We start from the raw sequence: 15062 nt of genomic DNA on the forward strand, positions 1-15062 counted from the left end.
GATTTGTGTCAAGTATCATGTCACATTCTACTGATGATACTGCAATACTTATTTCCTTGTAATAGATGGTGTCATTATCCCTAATAGCTCAGTCAAGAGCATGAATTAAACACTCTGTACATTTGGCATTATATGAGATAACACACAAAGAAGCGGCAGCTTACTACTTATCTGGAAGCTCAAAGTGTTATACATGTTTCATTCCCATGTGTTCCCTCATCACCCACCAATTGAACTTTGAGTCTTGAAAGGATTTATCTCCATTTTGATACAATACTCCATTGGTTGACAAGATATGGTTTGGATGTTCTTAAAACACCACCCATCTTAGCATGAGGAAATCTGCATTAATAGGAATGCGTGTGTGTAAGCTCATTTTCTGCCTGCTTTCATTATTGGTGATGTAAAGAATGGTACCTCTAACAGTGTTGGCACTTTCTCAGTTCTACGTTCTAGTGACATGGCTGTGGCCTGTGCACAAACACCCAACTTAGTGCATGTCTCCACTTCCAGGCCTTTTTCTAACTGTTCCACTCTGTTGCACAGGTTTGGTGGTTCGGGAGGTTCACATTGAGGTATCCCGTCAGCAAGTGGAAGAACTATTTGGTCTGGAGGACTTCTGGTGCCAGTGTGTTGCCTGGAGTGCCTCAGGCACAACCAAGAGCAGAAGAGCTTATGTCCGCATTGCTTGTGAGTAGACTTATCTTACGTGGCTTGAGATCTAATCCACAAACTCTTCCAAGAAGTTTTCATTTATTTACATTTTGGTTCCTATCTTAGGTAGCTTGAGACTTAATCTACAAACTCTTTCAAAAAGTATCCATTAATTGTCATTTTGGTTTTACTTTCTGTGAAAGTTTCTGCCCTCTTTGGCTTTCACAAAGGGGAATGTGATCACAGAAGATGTTCAAGCTGACTGCTCCCCAGGTAGAGGCACAGTTACTTTGCAGTAACAGAGGGAACAGTAGAACATAAGAACATAAGAAATCGGAGCAGGAGTAGGCCATCCAGCCCATCGAGCCTGCCCCACCATTCAATAAGATCATGGCTGATCTGTCCGTAAGCTCAGCTCCATCTACCTGCCTTTTTCCCATAACCCTTAATTCCCTTACAATGTAAAAACCTATCTGATCTGTTTCTTAAATATATTTAGTGAAGAAGCCTCAACTGCTTCCCTGGTCAGAGAATTCCACAAATTCACCACTCTCTGGGAAAAACAGTTCTCCTCATCTCAGTCCTAAATCTTCTCCCCTGAATCTTGAGGCAATGTCCCCTAGTTCTAGTCTCACCTACCAATGGAATCAACTTTCCTACTTCTATCTTATCTAACCCTTTCAAAAAGTTGTATGTTTCTATAAGATCCCCTCTCATTCTTCTGAACTCCAGAGAGTATAGTCCCAGGCGACTCAACCTCTCCTCATAGGTTAACCCCTTCATCCCTGGAATCAGCCTGCTGAACCACCTCTGCACTGCCTCAAAGCCAGTATATCCTTCCTCAAGTATGGAGACCAGAACTGCACACAGTACTCCAGGTACGGTCTCACCAGTACCCTGTATAGTTGCTGCATGACCTCCCTGCTCTTGAATTCAATCCCTCTAGCAATGAAGGCCAACATTCCGTTTGCCTTCTTAATAACCTGTTGTACCTGCAAGCCAACTTTTTGCAATTCATGAACAAGCACTCCCAAGTCCCTCTGCACAACAGCATGCTGCAATCTTTCACCATTTAAATAATAATCTGCTCTTCTATTATTCCTTCCAAAGTGGATGATCTCACATTTACTCCTTCATCCTATACCTGACATTGCCTTGCCTAACATTTTACCTGCACATGAACCTTTGGGCAGGAATGAGTAGGGCTGCAAGACATTGAGGCAGATGGGTAGATCTTCACTGTCGTCACAGCTGAGGCGAGCTCTCTGCAAACTGACTGTGATTGAACTTGCTGTGTACTTGCTCCAGACAGCTTTCTTTTCTTAAGGGTTAATACACTGATTCTCAAGAGGGTATCATTAAACACACCAACTTTTAACAAAGCAGGCGTCCAAAAGCAGTGAGTTTTCATTTTCTTGCTGCATTTCCCTGAATTCTGTACTCATTTAACTTTGGGTTAGGAAATTATATAGTTCTGTGGCCACTTCCTCGATCCATGGACGAATGACATCAGTCCCTAATGTTCCTGAGGAAAAACCGTAAACCCAGTGTAAGTCATCTTCTTAGGAACTTTTAGAAGGGTTGTGAAGGTGGTGGGCTGGAGATGGGGAGGGTTATGATTTTAACAACAGTGGGACTTGGACAACCCAGTCTGTATATTGGTAAGTCCTCTCAGTCTGCTTTCCTGACAGTAGCTGGAGTCACAGTCTGCCTGTTTTGTTATCTTGGGTGTTACTTGCTCCCATGCAACTGGTGTTGAACTGGCCCATACGTCTTTGACATGATACGTCTCTCATACTACGGGCTGGATAGTGAACATGGTGGTACTTAATCTGTTCTTCCAATGTCCAGGTAGGAGTGCAAGGTTCATGCCTTGTGATTGTGGAGCTTGAGATCCAGGCAGCTGTCAGTCATTGTTCTTATGGGGGAAAAATGGGAATATTTCTAGAAAGATGTTTTCCTAAAATAAAATTGAGCAAACATATATATTAGGAGCAGGAGCTGGCCACTCAGCCTAAGTAAAGACCATGGGTGATCTGATTGTAACGTCAACTTTACGTTCCTAATTACCCAGAAATAACTTAATTGCCACAAATCAGACTACCTCCACCTTAGAAGTATTCAGCATCAGGCATATTGTCACTAACATATGTCACAAAATTTGTAATTTTGCAGCAACATTACAGTGCAATTAATAAAAGAAATACTCTAAATTACAAAAATAAATAATGTGAATCTGTTCCTAAAACATGGAGTGTGCTCCTTGGGCACCAGTGGGAAAAGAGCATTTCCTGGGTGAGCTTCCCCTGCTCTTGGAGAAAAAAGCATTCAAAAGACTCATTAAGTCACTGAAAGGGGGAAAAAGGGCCTCATGGACACCCCCTTTACTTTCAAATAATGGGCACTGGTTTTAGTTTGCCTCAGAAGAGGGGATGAGCAACTCATATTCAGGAGTGACCTAAGTAAATATTTGTAAATTTTGAATTTTGTACCTGAAGCTTCCTTGACTACTTTAAAACCTGAGATGAATTTCTCCTGCATTCAAAATGAGCCCAGATGTCCTTTTGGTTTTTTACAAAGTTACTGCAATTGCCTTCTCTTTGTATCTGTGGGTCATTGCCTATTCTGATCTCATTTATGAGATCTCCCTCAATATACCACCACCCTCTGTGTGGAAAAACTTGTCCCTGGATCCCCTTTAAATCTCTCACCGCTCACCTTAAACCTGTGTCTTCTGATTTTAGATTCGCCTACACTGGGAAAAAGACTGACCTTATGAAGTGCAATACATTGAACATGTGTGCCACTGCGCCACCTAACTTTCCAAATGTATCTTTACCAAATCTTCTTTGCCATGTTCACATGGTTTGTAAACTTTCTCATCATATCCACTACATTCTCTTCCAAATCATCAGAATCAGATTTATTATTGCTAACATATGCCATAGAATTTACTGTTTTGTGGCAGCCAGTGCTGTGCAAGACTAGTCAGTTACAATAAAATATAAATATATAGTGTGAGAGAGGAATAGTGAGGCAGTCTTCATGGACCTTTCAGAAACCTCATGACAATGGGGAAGAAGCTATTCCCAAAGCATTGTGTGTGGGTCTTCAGGCTCCTATACCTACTCCTTGGCTGTAGTAATGAGAAGAGGGCTAAGTCCTGGGTGGTGGGGCTCTTTAATAACGGATGCCACCTTCTTGAATGCTGCCTCTTAACAACATCCCTGATGGTGGTGAGGCTTGTGGCCGTGATAGAGTCTATAACTTTGCAGCCTCCTTTAATCTAGTGCAAGGGAGCTTCCATATCAGGTGGTGATGCATCCAGCAAGGCTACAGGCCACCATACATCTGTAGAAATGATATATTACATATACGTCATAAAGAACAAAGGTCCCAGCACCAATCCCTGCAGTACCACAAGCTTTCAGTCATAAAAACTTGGATCCACTATTGCCCTCTGCCTCCTGTCACCCAGCTGTGACTCCACCAGTGATTCAGGTCACTAGTATGTCTCAGTCCCTTACCCTCCTGGACCAGCCTACCATGTAGGATTTTGTCAAAATCCTCACTCAACTCCATATAGTCAACACCTACTGTTAATCAATCTCCTTGGTTGACTCCTCACAAAAAACCTCAGATTTGTAAGACTTGATTCCCCAAAACAAAACTCTTCTGACTCCTTCAAGTCAGTCCCTGCCTTTCGAAGTGTACATAAATCCTGTCCCTCAGAATCTTCTCCACAACTTCCCTGCCGCTGATGTAAGACTCCCTAGCCTGTGGTTTCCAGGCTTATCCTACATGATCTCCAGGTCATGTGGGGCTAACTAATCTCAGAACTCCAGCATTCTCCTCCCCTGCTTCGCTCTGTATTTTATTATCCACCCGAATATGCTCCAGTGTTTCTGACACTTTTATCTTTCCAGATACAGACATTCCCCCATTCTCTGACTAACACAAATAAGCTTGAAGCTGTATATAATTAAGCTTTGCAACAGAATACCAGGGAGTGATTAGGAAAATGCAATTAATTTAATTTCAGTGTGAAGTTTTGACAGTGGTAAGCTGGTCAGGGATTGCTCTTACAAGTAGTTACATCACCCATCTCTCAGTCAGATTGCTGCCATGTGATCACTCCCAGGTGCCTTTAGACTATAGAGGACCCAACCCATAATGAGCAATGCAGCAGAAACCTGTGCAGGCTGGAAGACAGCACTGAATTAAATACATACTGCCTTACACTCAGCACAAAGCCTAAGGAAGAACTTCCTTGAAAAATATTATGGTGCTCATTCAACTGAGAATTTCTTGGGGCTTGATTCTCAAAAAAAAAGAACATAGAACATAGTAATCTACAGCCCTTCAGCCCACAATGTTGTGCCGTCCACGTAACCTACTCTAGAAACTGCCTAGAGTTTCCCCAGCGCATAGCCCTCTATTTTTCTAAGCCCCATATACCTATCCAGTCCTGATGAGGGGTCTCGGCCCGAACGTCGACAGTGCTTCTCCTTATAGACGCTGCCTGGCCTGCTGTGTTCCACCAGCATTTTGTGTGTGTTGTTGTTTGAATTTCCAGCATCTGCAGATTTCCTCGTGTTTGCTCTAAAATCTCAGAAGTTAGATTTGCTAAGTATGAAACAAGTGGGGAAAAGAATTACTAAATATCTGCTTTCTTTTACTCTGGGGTTCATCACCTCTATTGAGGGATTTTGGCTCCCTACCATTGGGGAAAAATACCCGTGACACTGGCATTGTACATTTGTATAATGTGTTATTCAAGTGAATTTTTAACTTGGCTGATCTTAACTCAAAGGTGTATTATAAGAGGAGTCAGAACCCCTGGGGTAGACAAGGAAGGGTAGAATAAATCACTATTTGCTGCAGTTAGCACAGCAACAGATTGGATTTAAGTATGATGCATCCTGCTGACTTTCATTGTCTCAAAGCTGGTACTAGGTAAAGCAAAGCAGTTGTCTGCGAATTCCTGTCGGGATGGTTAGGAAATAAATGAAAGTGCTTTTATGCAATGTGAACTGCATTATGTCAAACACTATATAAGTGGTTCCTATTAGCGAGTTCAACAGAGTAACAAAGCTTTCATAAGAACATACGACACAAGAGCAGCATTAGGACACTCGGCTGATCATCTCTGCTCACCAGTCCATCATGGCTGATTTATTATCTCTCACAACCTATTCTCCTGCCTTCCCCCCTTTAACTTTTAACACCCTAATACCCTTACTAATAAAGAACCTATCAACCTCTGCTTTAAATATACGCAATGACTTGGCCTCCACAGCCGTCTGTGCTAATGAATTCCACAGATTCACCACCCTCTGGCTAAAGAAATTCTCCTAATCTCTGTTCTAAAGGGATATCCTTGTATTCTGAGGCTGTCCCCTCTGGTGCTAGACTCCCCCACTATAGGAAACATAGTCTGTACATTCACTCTATCTAACCTTTTCAATATTCGCTAGGTTTCAATGAGATCCTCCCTTTCAGCATTAACTCCTGTGTCTGTTTTATTAGCCTTTTTGAAAATGAGTTCAACATCAACCTTTGTTAGTTTACCACTGATCCCCTTACCTTGAATTAGTACGTTCTTCCTTTGGAGGGCTTGAGAAGTAAAATACAGAGGCTGCTATAAACCTGAACTAAAACAGAAAATACTCTGCAGGTCAGGCAGCATCTGTGAAAAGAGGAGTTACACTTCATGTCACTGACCTTCAGTCATCTGATAATAGGTCATCAAACTGAAACATTAACTCTATATCTTTGGCCTTGGGAATTTATCTGACTTGAAATTGATTATCTTGTAGAGGTTTACCAAATCTTAGTGTAACAGTCATTGATAATGCCATGTTTGGAGAGAGCACATTTTCTCTGATGTTTTTGCAATGTTTGCTATTTTATACTTTAAGAAATTGGATTCTTCTGCTTTTTACCTCTTCTGCAGTTCACTCAGAATTTTTGCAGACTCTTCTTTTAGGTGATTGCATCTTCTTCGCAAGCCTCTCTGCAAATCTATTCACACCGTTAAAGCATTTCTGCAGAATGCTTTGCATTTGTCCCATTCAATCCCCCCAGGATTTGTAAAGGTCATTATCCCACTTTGCGAAAACAAATACTGGACTAACTAATGGCATTAAACACTGAGCGATTCCTGGTTCTAATGACCTGCAGGTAAAATAAATGGAGATAATGGACACACTAGTCAAGATCATGTGAAATTTCCAACTGATAGGAAAACCACAATGTATGCTCCATGGCCACTTTATTAAGTACCTCTTGTAGGTTCAAGATTCCAGATTGTTTAATGTCATTTCCAGTGCACAAGTGTAAAGGAAAACAAAATAATTGTTAGACCGGATCTGATACAGCACAAGAAAAACCACAATAAGATAAAGAGCAATAATACAAAACACAACAAATCTAGATACACAAGATCACTTATATATGTAGATTGATTGCATGTCCATAAAGTGACTCTAGGCCTGTACATAAGGTGATTGACAGGACATGATAAAGTAGTGGTGCCTGGGGGTGTGGAGGGGTGGGTTTGTGGGTGGATTGGCCTCACTGCTTGGGAGAGTAACTGCTTTTGATTCTGGTGGTCCTGGCGCGGATGCTACGTAGCCGGATGGAAGTGTGACGCATAATCCATGAATGAGCAGGGTGGGTGGGATCCTTCATGATGTTACTGGCCCAGTTCCCCATCTTTCTGGTATATACGTGCTTGCTGATGCCAGTTTGGACTACCTGTTGTAGAGCTTTTCAGTCTGTCACGCTGCAGTTTCCAGGCCAAGCGGTGATGCAGCTTGTTAGGGTGTTCACTACAACACATCTGTAGAAGGATGTGAGTATAGATGAGCAAGGTCGAGCTCAGAAAGTGGAGGCGTCGGTGAGCTTTCCTGATTGTGTCGGCTGTGTTGTGGGTCTATGAGAGTTGGGCGAGTTGTGCACTCCCAGAAGTTCGAAGCTGTCCACGGTTTCCACTGCTGTGCCCACCGGTGCGAGTTCTCCTGAAGTCGATAACCATTTGCTTTGTCTTGCTGACATTGAGGAAGAGGTTATTTGCCTGGCCCCAGGCCTCGAGCTGTTCCACCCCTTCACTGCAGGCTGCCCCATTGTTGTTGCCGATGAGCCCACCACCGCGGTGCCTTTGGCGAACTTGGCAATGTGTTTACTCGGGTCTTCGGCGGTCTATGAGCAGAATGTACAACAATGGGTTCGGCACACAGCCCTGTACCTAATACAGTGGCCATTGAGTCCATGTTTGGACTGAAGCAGCTGCAGCCCATGCATTTCACAGATCGACTTGCTGTAAATTCAGAGAGGCTCTTCTGCACACTACTGTTGCAACACTTAGTTACGTGAGTTATTGTCACTTTCCTGCCAGCTTGAACCAGTCTGGCCATTCCACTGAGACCTTGTCATTGACAAAGCATTTTCACTCACAGAACTGCCACTCTCTGAATGTTTTTTTTTGTTTCTAGCAACGTTGTCTATCAACTCTAGAGACTATTGTGTGTGAAAATCTCAGGAGATCAACAGTTTCTGAGATACTCAAACCACCCCATCTGGCACCAATAATTATTCCACAATAAAAAATCATTCAGATCACATTTTTTTCCCATTCTGACATTTGGTCTGAACAACAAATAAACCTCTTGACCATGTTTGTGTCAGCATGCTTTAATGCATTGAGTTGCTGCCACATAATTGGCAGATATTATATTTGTATTAACAGCCAGGCATACAGGTGCACCGAATAAAGTGGGCACTGAGTGTAATACTAAGATAGAAGAAAGGGGGGAGAGAGAAAATAATAATTATCCTAACACCCTTCATTTGGAAAATACTAGAGAGTTAGTGATTCCAACTACGTATGTCATTACTAATATGATTTCATGAAAAAATAATAATATTCAAAAATATTAATGTTCTTTAAGAATGTAAGCAGTAGAGTAGATGGACGTGGTGTTTTTGATTTGAAAAAAAAAAGCATTTGACATAACAGGGTATTCCACAATGACTCAGGGTTGAAGATAGTATTTGACCAGAGAAAGTTGGTTATCTCCACAAAAATCAGTCAGGGTTTTTGGGTTGGCAAGTTGTAACTAGGAGAATGGGGGAAGGTTACAGGGGTCATTGCTGGAGTCCGTGAGTTATTTACAATCTATATTAATGACTAGGTAAATAGACCATAGAATTACACAGCATGAAAACTGGTCTTTCAGCCCATTGACCTTCCATTATCTATCTTAGAATCTAAAAATGTGCAGTAATTGATCCAATTTTTAAGCACAAATTAAATTTGAGTTTCCTGCCAGTGCAAGGGTTGTTGGGAAGTAAGCTCTGGGGAAAACAAGAAGTCTGCAAATCTAAAATAAAATGCAAAAAAAAAATGCTGCATGCAGACACCCAGCAACTCAGGCAGTAAATATTGAAGTAGGAACAGTGGTGACGTTTCAGGTCAAAGACTTTTGTCGGGACTTTGTCAAAAATGTGATGCAGATAGTTAAAGTGGGTAGGCAGAGACTCGACAGAAGAATATAATGTGGTGAATTGTAGGATTATCTACTTTGATAGAATAGAAAGGTAAATTATTATTTGAAGACAGATTTGGATGTCCTGAGACAAGGTGCATAAGTTAGCATGCAGGTACATCAAGTAATCTGGAGGGCAAATGGAATGTTGGGATTTGCTTCATGGAAGATGGATTACAAAAGCTGAAGGTCTTGCGCCAACTGAGACCACACCTAGCATATTCTGTTCTCATCTGGTGCCTCAGGCACTTGCCACAGAACGGATTGAAAGTTTGAAGGAGTTACCTTGTGAGGGAAGGTTATGAACAGATACTTCCTGTACTGTATGAAGCTTGAAATGTATAAGATTCTGAGAGGGATTTGTAGGGTAGGAATTGTGAGGATATTTTCATTGGAGGGAGTATTCCCTACTGTTTAAGATTAGATGAGGATGAATTATGTTCTCAGATGTATTTTCTATTCCAGGGAATTCTGGAGGTTGACAGACTTAAATCTGTTCAAGGCCAGGAGAGATTTTTGAATTAGATAGATGAATATTGATCCCAAAGGTAATTACAGTGTCACAGTAGCATTACAAGTGCACAGATATACAAATATTAGGAGAGAAATTAGAAAGAATAGAAAAATAAGTTACCTCAAGCAGTCTAACAGGAGGGGGTCATCACTTCCCCGGCTATAGGTTGACCCATAATGGCCAAGGTAAGAATGACCTCATATAGCGCTCTTTGGAGCAGCGCAGTTGTCTTAGTGTATTACTAAAAGTGCTCCTCTGTTCAGCCAAGGTGGCATGCAGAGGGTAAGAAACATTGTTCAGAATTGCCAAGATTTTCCATAGGGTCCTTTGTTCTACCACAGCCTCCAGTGTGTCTAGTTTAACTCCTAATAACAGAGCCAGGCTTTCAGTTTATTGAGGCTGTTGGCGTCACCCGTGTTGATGCCATTGACCCAGCACACCACCACATAGAAGATTGTACTGGCACCAGCAGACTGGTAGAACATGTGAAGGAGAGGCCTGAATACTCCAAAGGACCTCAGTGTCCTCAGAAAATAGAGGTGATTCTGGCCCTTCTTGTACACAGCCTCTGTGTTAGTGCTCCACTCAAGTCTGTCATCCAGGTGCACCCCCAGGCACTTGTAGGTCCTCACCACATCCATGTCCTCACCATCAATAGTAACAGGAAGCTGTGCAGGCTTCGTCTTCCTAAAGGGATTACACAGGCATAATGAATTATAGGGGTTGGCCAAGAAAGTAAAGTTGAAGCCAGTGACAGACCAACCCTATTCTTGGCATGTCAGCTCATAAAACCATTTGTCCTATAACTGGTCTCAATTATTAACCTCTGATATATTTTATTTTCCTTTTAGTTGTTTGTAGGTTTCCTTCCGGTTTTGTTTGTTAAGTCTGAATGTGTGGGTTAGAGACTGCATTCCTCCTGCCTACTCAGAGAAACTTCTCAGCCTTTTACATGCAATGCTAAACTTTCAAAGAATCTTTATTTTAGCTGTCCCTTCCAGCTTAATTGTAAGTTCAATGCCATTGCAGAAACTAACAGCAAGTGAAGCTATGCACCAGTCAGAATGATCGTCTATATCACTGTGCCAGCAGCAAGTCCGATGGGAGCTTGGTGTACACATAGAAGTTGCTGCATTTCCTACATTACAACAATGACTGTGTTTCAAAAGATATTCATTGCTTGAATGTAGAGTGTGGCAAGGTCATGAAAAATGCAAGTGTTGTCTTTCACTCTAATTTTCTTTCTCTTTCCTCCTCCTTTCCCTCCTTTCTTTGTTGTAAGAGGTATTCAGCGTCAGTAGATTAAAGACAGCAGCTGCCTCTGCCACAAGCCATGTTCCTAGATCATAAATACAATGGAAGTTGATGAAAGGGATTAGCTGAGCAGGATAATCAGTGACAAGGGTTGCAAGATGATCAATGGTTCTTGTAGTGAACCTCAAAAGTCACTTGCACCTTAGCCTCCCTCCGTGCCTTTGAGCAGATGTGCTGCTCAATATGTGTCTGGGTGACTATGTGACTATTGTCTGGCTTATTTGTTTATTTAGAGATCAGTGGGATAGGCCCTTGCAGCCCTTTGAGCCACACCCCCAACAACCCCCGATTTAACCCTAGACTAATCACGGGAAAATTTACAATGATCAGATAACCTATCATTGGACTGTGGGAGGGAACCGGATCCGGCACTCAGAGAAAATCCATGTGTTCCAAAGGGAGGACGTACAGACTCCGTACAGATAACGTCAGATTTGAACTCCAATGCCCCGAGCTGTATGTTGTTGGCACAGAATTATGTGCAATAGTCATTGGGTTACAGAGAACTAATGGGTGACCTTGTTCACATCGCACTTGGGTTATCATGAGCAATTATGGACCCCACATTTAAGAAAGGTTGTGCTGTCCCTGGAGAGGGTCCAGAGGACACTCAAAGGAATAATCCTGGGAATGAAAAGTTTAATGTGTGAGGAGCATTTGATAACTCTGGGCCTGTATCGTTGGAATCCAGAAGAATGACTGGGGATCTTTTTGAAGCCTACTGAGTACTGAAAGGCTTAGGTGGACTGGATATGAAGAGAATATTTTCATTTGTAGGGAAGTCTATGGTCTGAGGGCAAAGCCATGGATGAGGGAGATGTTCCTTTAGAACTGGGATGAGTATAAGTATATGAGTAAATATCAGAAAGAATTTATAAAAATTGCACTGGCAGTAGCCAAAAAGGATATTGCAGTTACTTGGAAATCGGATGCATACTTAAGTATAGATCGTTGGAAGAATGAAATTTCCAGCTGTATTCCACTTGAAAAAATTACTTATAATTTAAGAGATAAATATGAAACATTTCTGAAAATTTGGCGCCCTTATTTACAAAAAACAGGATTAAATATATAGGTGCTCTGAAGATAAAATAATTGGTTATTTGGGGAAAGAAATAAATATATATACTAAAGTTATTACGAACTCCGTGGAGCATGTGGGGATCTTCCGATATCCAGGCACTCTTTCTTTCTTTCTTTCTTTTTCCACAGGGATGTTAGGGAGGAGGGGCTAAGGGGAGGGGGGAAGGGTATTCTTTTTTTCTTCTTTCTGTAATTATCTGAAAACTCAATAAAAAGAAGTTTTTAAAAAAAGAACTGGGATGAGGAAGAATTTCCTCAGGCAGAGGATGGTACTGTAAATCTGTGAAATGCTTTGCCAAGGAGGGCTATAGAGGCAATGTGATTGGGTGTATTTAAGGGAGAGATTGATTTGTAAGGGGATTAAAGGCTACTGGAAGAATGTGGAAGAATTAGACAAAAAAATGTCATCCATGATTGAATGGTGGAGCAGAATCAATGGGCTGATTGGTCTAATTCTGCTCCGTCTTATGGTCTGTTTGATAATTTTCTAGGAAGCTCCAAAACACAATTTCAACTTGCACAAAATGTTGGAGGAACTTTGCAAGTCAGGCAGCATCTATGGAGGGAAATAAACAGTCAACATTTTGAGCCAAGACCTTGTCCTGAGGAAGGGATTCCACCTGAAACATCGGCTGATAATTCCCCTCCATAGGTGCTGCCTGACCTGCTGAGTTCTTCCAGCATTTTCTGTGTGTTGCTCTAGATTTCCAGCATCTGCAGAATCCCTCGAGTTTACAATTTCAACTGGACTTTGTTTTGTTCTCCACAGATCTGAGGAAGAACTTCGAGCAAGAGCCACTGGGAACAGATGTGGCCCTGGAAAATGAGGTTCTTCTTCAATGCCGCCCGCCAGAAGGGGTTCCACTGGCAGAGGTAGGGTACAGTGCATATCTAAGGATTAGATATTAGAAATCAGGTTACTCAAGTCTTTCTTCAGCAACACAATACTGTGGGGAATTTTGGTCAGAGTTTGGAGAAACTGTGAAAGAAGACAGACAAACAAAAGCACAACCTCAAGAATAGTGTATCGAGAAATAATGTAAAAGCTACATCTCCTTGATCTCATAAAGTGAATCTAAGGAATATTGCCTTGTAAAGTTTAAAAAAGTAATGAAAAATTATTGTTCAGAGCTCGTATTATTTCCACTTATAGGAGATTTCAGATTGGAGAACAAAAATATAAAGCTAATAAATCCAGTTGGGAAATTGGGAGAAATTTCTTTACCCAGTACAGAGAATGTGGGACTCATCTCAGAGGGTGTTGTTGAGAGACACGTGCAAGGGGAAGCAAGATAAATGTGCGAGGGAGTTAGAGGTAGTATATAGCTGCAGGGTAAGATAGAGGTGGCTGGGAGGGCACTTGGATGGATTGTAGTACCTATTTATGTAAACGACTCTGAATAAATAGTGACAAACAAGAGATGATCTGCAGATGCTAGAAATCCAAGCAACACACACAAAATGCTGGAGAAACTCAGCAGGCCAGGCAGCATCTATGGAAAAAAGTGCAGTCGACATTTTGGGCCGAGACTCTTCGGCAGGACCAAAACATCGACTGCACTTTTTTCCATAGATGCTGCCTGGCCTGCTGAGTTCCTCCAGCATTTTGTGTGTGTTGCTTGAATAAATAAATGCCTTGGTCAGGGCATTCTAACAAAGCTGTGCACAACAGGCACTGATTATCGGAACTTTATAAAGGCGCCAACAAAAGTTATAACAATGGTTCAACACGCATAAAATGCTGGAGGAGCTCAGCAGGCCGGGCAGCATCTAAGGAGGGGAATGAACCCTTCATGCAGATTTCCAGCATCTGCAGTCTCTCTTGCTCTATACAACAATGGTTCATTTCAAAAGAAGATGGAAGTATAAGGCTTCCACATGACTCATTTACTCCACACACCACTGCTGAGCATCATGCAGACTTCAGACTGGAGATGTTACTTAAATAAGAAGGAGAAACCCATGCTTGCCTTCAGCTACAATATCCACCATCACAGGGATGGTTGCCAAAAAAGAGAGGTCATGGCATGGGACAGAAATGAATTCAACATTTTTAAGCCTTCCTTTGACAATGTTATAATTACAGGCATTCCCTGGGTTACGAACCTCCGACTTACGGGCAATTTGTACTTACGAACAGACTGCCATAAAGCCTGTCCGTCTCTGCGAACACATGCTGCCTGTAGCATTTTGTGTGTGTTGATCGGCAAGCCCATTCTCCGTCCTGGAGGATAAATCTCCTGGAGATACTGGTTGTCCATTTGCTGTAGTTAGATAAAACCCTGGAAACAGTTCCTGTCGGCTACCCGACTGTGCCTGAGGCTCAGTGGCCTTCTCCCCCATCCCGTGGCCACGCTGCTCGAGTCTCCCCCGGATCTGTAACCCTGGATGTTGAAACGGTGCATCGGGAAATGGAGGTGACTGAAGGTCAGAGGAGTGTGAGATGTACTGAAACACAAAGGGCCCTCACTGACCGGGACCGGGAAGAGATTCACAAGCTAGGCTTGTGTACTTGGATTGGAGGGAGTCACATTGCGGAGACGTTACTGGGAGATGGAGGTGGCGGGGAATCGGCACTGGGGTCTAATACATAGAAAGGTAAAATATATACTATATACTAAGACAAACAATTGACTAACTGACGCTAAATAAGACCGGATGTACCTGTTCCGACTTAAGTACAAATCCGACTTAAAGACAGACTTAGGAATGGATCTTGTTCGTAACCCGGGGACTGCCTGTACATAACAAGAAGCGTGATATTTTGAAACTTGTTCAGGTGTGGTTGTAGCACATGCTCACCTCTCGACACCTGGTGTTTGTGTGGTGGAGTGTGTTCTGTTTTCATCTCATATCCTTCAGATGTCTGGGGTTAGTAGGTTATTGGCCACCGGCGTGTAGGTAGGTGATATAGTTTGGAGGAAACTGATGAGAATGTGGAGAAAATA

At 42.2% G+C, this 15062-nt stretch overlaps 1 protein-coding gene across 1 annotated transcript in view; it reads left to right on the forward strand.

Moving 5' to 3' along the window:
- LOC140714275 (netrin receptor UNC5B-a-like) overlaps positions 1-15062 on the forward strand; it is a 314021-nt gene that overhangs the window by 225075 nt on the left and 73884 nt on the right. Inside the window, exons 3-4 of the mRNA XM_073025353.1 lie at positions 547-690; positions 12884-12987. Coding sequence (XP_072881454.1) covers positions 547-690; positions 12884-12987 — 248 coding nt within the window. The remainder of the gene's footprint in view (positions 1-546; positions 691-12883; positions 12988-15062) is intronic.

This window comes from Hemitrygon akajei, chromosome 21 (assembly GCF_048418815.1).
Source record: "Hemitrygon akajei chromosome 21, sHemAka1.3, whole genome shotgun sequence".
Classification (NCBI taxonomy): Eukaryota; Metazoa; Chordata; class Chondrichthyes; order Myliobatiformes; family Dasyatidae; genus Hemitrygon; species Hemitrygon akajei.